This window comes from Aplidium turbinatum, chromosome 12, assembly GCF_918807975.1.
Source record: "Aplidium turbinatum chromosome 12, kaAplTurb1.1, whole genome shotgun sequence".
NCBI classification, from domain to species: domain Eukaryota; kingdom Metazoa; phylum Chordata; class Ascidiacea; order Aplousobranchia; family Polyclinidae; genus Aplidium; species Aplidium turbinatum.
The window spans coordinates 6,539,964-6,547,286 of NC_137483.1; the positions used below are offsets into that span (position 1 = coordinate 6,539,964).

The window sequence follows — 7,323 nt, forward strand, 5'->3', positions numbered from 1 at the left end:
GCAACGTAAGCTTGTTTTAGGTTGAATAGTTTTTTCTAGTTGTTGCTTTTATTCCGTTGGCTTAGCAAAAACAAAATACCTTTTCTTGTGTATTCCTTAATAGTGTAAATAGATAGTAATAGTGTGACCTTATGCAGTGTAAACCTGTTTTAAGTTAAATACTTTTTCGTAGTTGTCTGTCCAGTGTCACTACCACCAAAAGAAACTCTGAAGATTGGACCAGTGAGGACTGTCACGTTTGCAAGTCCTTCCACTTATAACTGTAAGCGTGGATACCTCGGAAGCGGAGGCACGCTTGTTTGCAACGCGAATAGATCTGTTACGTACTCAATAGATTGCATACCAAGTGAGTCACTAGACTTAATTGAACAAGACATTGAAACTTTTGCTTTGAAGGTCTGTTGTTTGCTATGCCTGCACATTTCGATTGTCAAAATTGATATAAGCTACTTAATGCACTGTGACAATCCGAATTTGGTGCTTTAGTGATGCGTTGAAGTTTTCTTCTAAGTTTTGTCCTCTAAGTTTTGTCCTTATTTGTTATATTTTTCTGTCTAATTTCTGTCTTGTTATAATTTTTCTGTCTAATTTCTGTCTGTTATGTTTTTCTGTCTATTTTTCTGTCTTTTTCTTATCTGTCTAAGTTTTGTCTTCTAAGTTTTGTCCTTATTTTAGCCCACAAGCTAATGCACTTTAAAAAATGGGCGATGTTAAGCTTAGCAAGCAGGTGATGTTTTAGTTCGCCCCCAAAGACTAAATTTACTTCCAACTAGGTGAAATTAGATCTTGTGGAGAGGTGACCCTTATCAACGATAGGTTTACAATAGGCACCTGTAATTTAAACTTATAAAGTCAAAGCTATAGTAAAAAACTCGTTATGAAGCTGTGATGTGACAGTGAGATGTGTTAAGATTTTAGATTACAATTTAGCACTCACCTAAAAACCTTCGATATCACAAGTCATTATGAGATTTTTGCTAAATACGTTTTGTTTGCTATTGTCGTGTACATTGTACCCAGGTCCAAGAGCATAGTTTTAATGTGAATGTGGCTCCATACAAATGCTGTTATTATTATATTAGTAACATTCCAATATTTAATAAAACTTGTTTTTAAAAACCTTCCTGCAAAGAATTTTTGAGATCAGAAATTGGTCAGCAAGTATTTTTATCTTTGGTTTTTCAATCACGAAAGGGACATACATCTTAGAAAGTCAGTGTTATTTTTTAAACAGTGTATCTGAATTTGTCATCAGTATCTACCAACTCTGTTTTACAGTTATTTGCCCGGTCACTTTAGCGGTATATGAGATTGCTAGGATTGGATTTGACGTCACAAATGTCATCTATGACAAACCTTTTCACCATCCCTGCACTGAAGGGTACAGCGGCAGTGGAGCTTCATTTTTTTGTCAGGCGAACAGGACTGCCAAACAAAAAGTTAATTGTCTTCCAGGTAAAAATCACATTTCCGTTTTGGTCCCAATTTTATGTCAAGTTTTTGATACCTTTAAGAAATTGGCTCCAACCGTATGGGATGGAGGCTATGCATATCAAACGTTATGTTAAGATAGGTTCATATTCTCGATCCACGATGCAAAAGATAATCTTTTTCACAGTCATCTGTCTTGTTGACACGGAAACTCAAAAAGAAGGAGTCGCCATCATTGGAGCTGCAACGACGAAGTTAGAATTCGGAGTGACATTAAGTTTCAAATGCCTTGAAGGATTTCGCGGAACTGGTGCAGTGGTGACTTGTCATCCCAATACAAAATACACCTTCCGCATTGATTGCTCTGCAAGTTTGTATTTCGTAAATACGATAACCTTCTGATCTAGTGTGAATTTGTGTGCATGATTTTGTCAAAAATTTAGAAATTAACATTTGTAAGTTGTTTTCTTCATATAAAACAAACAAATAAAAATAGTTCTGCAGGGTTTAATACTATATTGTTGCATTTCTTGTTAGTCTACGCTATAATTACGCACTGAGAAAGGCTCTTTGGAAGATTGAACCTGGCAGTTTTGCATACTTGTAGACTGTAGTGTAGAGGCTTTGAACACTGACGTAGGTCCGGCCACCGCGATTGACAGAGTGAAGTTTCCGCTTGGTCAAGTGTTGTCTGTAAATTACATCAACTTGGTAGCAAGAGCTTCATTTCAGGAGCACAGCTCTACAGTCGCACTATTTTTTCTTGATCTTGTCTATATTTGTTCACAAAGTCTGGCGTTGAACCAACTCAGCTTTCGGAGCGGAGTAAGCTTGTCACACGTTTGCTGGTTTGAGAAGTAACAGCCTACATTCCACACTCTCATCTCTAATTCGTTAAGCCAAAACTTTTTCATGCATGTTTAGTCTGCATTGTCTACACCTTTTCTTGAACTAAAACAAACGCAATTGAAAATGATGAACCGTCTGACGTCACCACATGTGTATGCCTGCACATTTTTCACCCCTTCAGATGTACATGAAATCCTGTACACCCCTTTAACCTTATCTGTACCGACACGGGGTTGTATGAGGACGCCCCACTCTAGTAGTGAAATATTTCACAAAAGGAAGTATGCTACAAATGTGAAATTTCTTGACTTTTAGTTTTTATTCTTTGCAAATTTTCTAAACCCACACTGGTCATTTTTCTACCTTCCTGCCCTTCACAATAAGCATTTCGTCTCAGGTTGCTAGAAATTGTTGTGCGATGCTAGATATATATAATTTAATGTTAGTGCGATATAAATGTTAGTGCAATTACTTTGAAATGGAAAAACGCCCAAAAATGCCTTATAGTTATGAGCAAAAGTATTTTTTTGTTTAGTTTAGCATTACTCTAAGTCAGGGGTCCGCAAATACTTTTTGGTACGACCCAAAAAACAATCGTTCAAAATCTTTGCGGCCCAAACGTTTCAGAAGCATATAACTTTGAGCAAAATATTTTGAAATTTAATATCAATTTCAATACGGTCGTCCCCGCTTATTAAGCCTACATCGGGACTGGACGATTTCGGGCTTATTAAGCGGGGGACAATTTTCTACCACTCCTATACCTTCAGTAATTCCGGAATGGACCAAATTGGGCTTAATAAGCCGGTGGACCTATTAACCGTTGGCTTTGTCGTCGTCGTGTGAGCCTCTGGGGCCGAGGGTCCATCCTTTTACCACTTCTTTTACCAACCGAACAAAAGCATGAGTGCGATGACATTGCAATATATTGAATTGTTTAAAGCGTGCAATTATTTTTTTCAAATTGAGTTGATTTACTTGACACGTCAAAGCACAGCCATCCACGTTAGTCAAATTATTGCAAACCCATCATGAAACTGAGTATGACTGAGTTGGTTGATATTTGGTGTAACTCGGTGTTGTGTGAGTGTGTCTAAACTTTTAATCTATTTTACAGTTATCTGTCCAGTATTACAAACAGATGAAGAAATTAATATGGTTGGGCTTGTGGCAAGTGTAACTTACGGACAACCTTTACAGCTTAATTGCAGGGAAGGATTCGAAGGTACCGGAGGCGAGTACATTTGCAATCCGGACGTAACCGTTTGGTACGCAATTCATTGTGCTGTAGGTGGGTAAGTTACACAAGTGTCATATAGTAGTTTGTATCGAAATTAAAGCTACAGCAGTAACTAAACACGCCACTATCTTTTATATTGATATGACGTTAAAGAATCCAAATTTCAGCAATGGTGATTGGTGACCCATAATTTTCTTAATGTTTTGTTGAAAAAATGACTATTTAGTTCATCAAGTAGCCGAAGTTGATTAGGGGTGAACGATTCAATTGTCATTCACCTAAGCTTTCATAATTTGGTGTTTGTTATTTTAGTACAGGGTTTTCAACCTTTTTTCCACCGCGAACTCCCATAAAAATATACAATAAAAGCATATTTAATGCAAAATTTACCCAAATTTGATTCATGGCTTCACAGGGGTCGCGACCCCTAGTTTAAAAACCCCTGTTTTAGTAGGTTGCCAATGCCATGTGTGTGACATGGTTATCTCTGCAAATTTGGTGTTTTAGCATACTATCTGAGCATAGTTTTTTGCTTTGTTAATCGCTTGATACTTAGCATCATCACTTTCCTATCCTTGGCTGCTAAACTTGATTTCCAAGAGAAATCATAGCCTTTGTTGAAATATAACGCCGTCAAATGCATAACCAAGTGATGAGAGCCTTGGTACGATCCTAGAAAGGATCCCGGCTTGGAGAGCAACTCCGTGTTCACCTTCCAGCATGTTGTCAACTGTCCTGCCAAGACACACGGTTTCCTCAGGTGACAAACTTTCCTTCCCATGGTCATGTAGGCGTTTTCACCACTTGGTCTCGCAGCCGACTGCTCGGTGAGAGGTGAACTAATGCTTTTGTGAAGCTGACTATTATGGTTCAAGTGCATCTGTAATCAAAATTGTGTTTCGTTGCATTGCATCAACAGCTGTTCCTGCTTCAAATGATGATGAAGTCGATGGTGGTGGTGGTCTTGATGGAAGTGACAATGGTGATACAAACTCTAATGGCAATCAAGATAACTTTCAAACACAGTCACCTGGCTCTTTGGAAAATATTCCTGCTTCGCCCACGCCAGCTTCGACCGAGTTTCCTACACAATCAATTAGAAGTAAGTGCTTCAGTAATACCGTGCTTGTGATATCACAAACTGTTTGATAACAGAGAAACTGAATATCTTCGATTTGGTACGCAGTTAAACATTAGTTCAGTACATCGCTTGTCTAATATTTTCTTTATAAGATCTGCTTATTTTGTGATAGACTGTAATGAATGATTTAAACAATGAACAGTTTTAAATAACTTTCTTGTATCCATATCCTGATGTATGGATGTAAAATGTTATTTGCAATTTTTCTAATGACGTTATTTTCTATTTTCCTTCTTTTTCAATCAGCTAGATTAACTGCTGTACACATATTTGGTTTTGTGGTGAGCGTCATTGCTGGCTTGTTGTTGCTCGGATTCTGTTGCTTCATGGGATATTACAGACGCTTGTACAGTGAGTCATAAAACTTAAATAATAACTTTACTCTTATTTTTTGACTTTCAAATTTAAACATTATTGCTTTTTGATGCGGACATCCTGCTTAACTTCAACTTAAGTGATATTCATGTCTATACCTGATTTTGGTAAAATAATGTTGAACCTTTTGAGGTCCAAATTTTTTTTCCGGTTTTGGTCTGTACAGGTCCAAATTTTTTTCTGTCCAAATTTTCAAAAGCACCCCACGAAGGTATTTGGACCTTGTTGAGCAGCAATATGTAGACATCATCCCTGGGATGTCGTTGGACCGTTTTACGTAATTTTATTTTGCATCCCAGGGATGTACTTGGACTGCAAAAGGTGAAAATAACCTGTGTTGTCTAAAAGATAATTTTGTTCAGTGAACAACTAGTTCTGTTGGCTAAAAAACTAAACATTGTAATCAACGAAAAAGTCTATTTCACTCCACCGGAATTTACTAATTATAAAATTGAAATATTTGAATGGGGTAACTTTTTTATGTGAAAGGAAACTATTTAGCGTTTAGGGATAAGTTAGACCAAAAAAACGAAAAAATCCAATTCTTGACATGCATAACGACAAAAGATAATTTGCTTGTTTCTGTCTATGTTTGAAACCCATTGGAGTAACATGGCAACACTGCTGCATTGTGCAAGTCAGTGAACCAGCGTCGTAATCATTACATGTTCAATATTGTCAGGACACCTCTAGTCACAATCAACTTTAATGTTATTAGATGATGACATACTTTTTCGAGGTCGGCTTGACTGATTTTAGAACTGATTGTCTTGTTCTGGTGTAGGCTTCGCGGAAGCAGCTTTGAATGTCACGCGTTGCTGTTGCGTCACAATTATGAAACATTATAGTAAACAGTTTTTTAGTTTATGCAGACAGATGTTGTATATGGGCCGATTAGGTTTTTCAATCTGGTCAAGGTCGGTTGGTTATTGTTTTGTGTAATCAGTGCTTAATTTCAGGGAGACAAAGTCGGAGTTCGATCAGACACTTGAGATGACGGGAGCTCCAGATTTTGAAACGAGAACTCCTGATTTTGTGACGGAAACTTCAGAATTTGTGACGGGAACTCGAGAATTTGGGGTCGGAACTCCATAGTTTGTGACGAGAACTCCAGAATTTGTAACCGGAACTCCAGAATTCGTGACGGGAACTCCAGAATTTGTGATGGGAACTCCAACTTTTTGACGAGAACTACAGATTTTGTGGTAGAACTACAGATTTTGTGATGAGAAGTTCAACTTTATGGCAGGAAGTCTTATTTTGTAAGGAATCTCATGTTTTGGCCAAAAATCCTAGAGTTTGTGAAAAACTTCAGATTTTGTGGTGGAACCTTTGCATGACGATAACATCAAATTTCGTGAGGAACTTCAGATTATGTGACAAGAACTCTAATTTTGTATCGGGAACTTCAGTTACCTAAACATCGAAATTTTTGACCGCAACTTGTGCCTTGAGAAATCACAAATTTCATTTTTCAAACGTTGGTTCCTATCACAACTTTTGCAATTGCTCCATATGTTTCAATCAACCGATGACCACAAAATTATCTGTTGTCAGAAAGACACTGTATAACTTGGCTTAGATACGCCGGTTCGGTGACTGCTTACACTTACGGAAGTGATGAACTTACACACTGTATCAAACCAATCAAATTATTGCAGTTGAAATTGCCCTGCTTTATATGTTCGTTTCATTGTTGCACTTAAAGTTGTTGTTTGAGTACGGCAGGTTACTGACGCGTTATTACCGCATAAGTTACATTATTATTTTTTCAGTTTGTTGTAGCGACCGTTCCAAGAATGGAAATTATGTGATGATCTGCAAGTGTGCAGTGGTTTGCTACGCTCTTTTTTTGTAGTAGCCTACAATCTCAACTGACTAATTCATGGTTGCTTTGTAGTGACATACTTCATCAGCCTATAGGCCTGCAGTGGAACCCCACTAATCAGACCAACTACTTTTCCGAAAGCCATTTTCTCATTCTGGCATAGATTAACACATTTACCTTTGCAAGCATAGCCTACAGTTTTATAAAACGTATGGGACGAGCTTGGATTGCTCTCATCTGATTGGCCACTAATCTAGGTTCCACTGATTTTTATTATGTCTGAATATTAATAGTTTTGTAGTTGTACTTTTCCTAACAAACATTGTAGCTTTTTTAAGTACAAACTTATGTTCTGTGTCACTTTATTAGTCCAGTCGCTGAATGATTTGACCCGGAAAAAAATAATACCAAGCTGATATTTTGTCAGGAGGTTCGATTGGTGATGTGGAGTCACCAAAA

The 7,323-nt window shown here is 37.5% G+C and overlaps 1 protein-coding gene across 1 annotated transcript; it reads left to right on the forward strand.

Annotated features, from left to right (window-relative positions):
• The first annotated feature begins 1,753 nt into the window (after positions 1-1,753).
• On the forward strand, positions 1,754-7,105 carry LOC145781450 (uncharacterized). The gene is made up of 5 exons (XM_082593228.1): positions 1,754-1,801; positions 3,398-3,571; positions 4,440-4,622; positions 4,908-5,012; positions 5,996-7,105. Exons 2-5 carry the CDS (start codon positions 3,436-3,438, stop codon positions 6,031-6,033), a joined length of 462 nt encoding a protein of 153 aa, XP_082449354.1. The 5' UTR covers positions 1,754-1,801; positions 3,398-3,435; the 3' UTR covers positions 6,034-7,105.
• Positions 7,106-7,323: the final 218 nt, after the last annotated feature.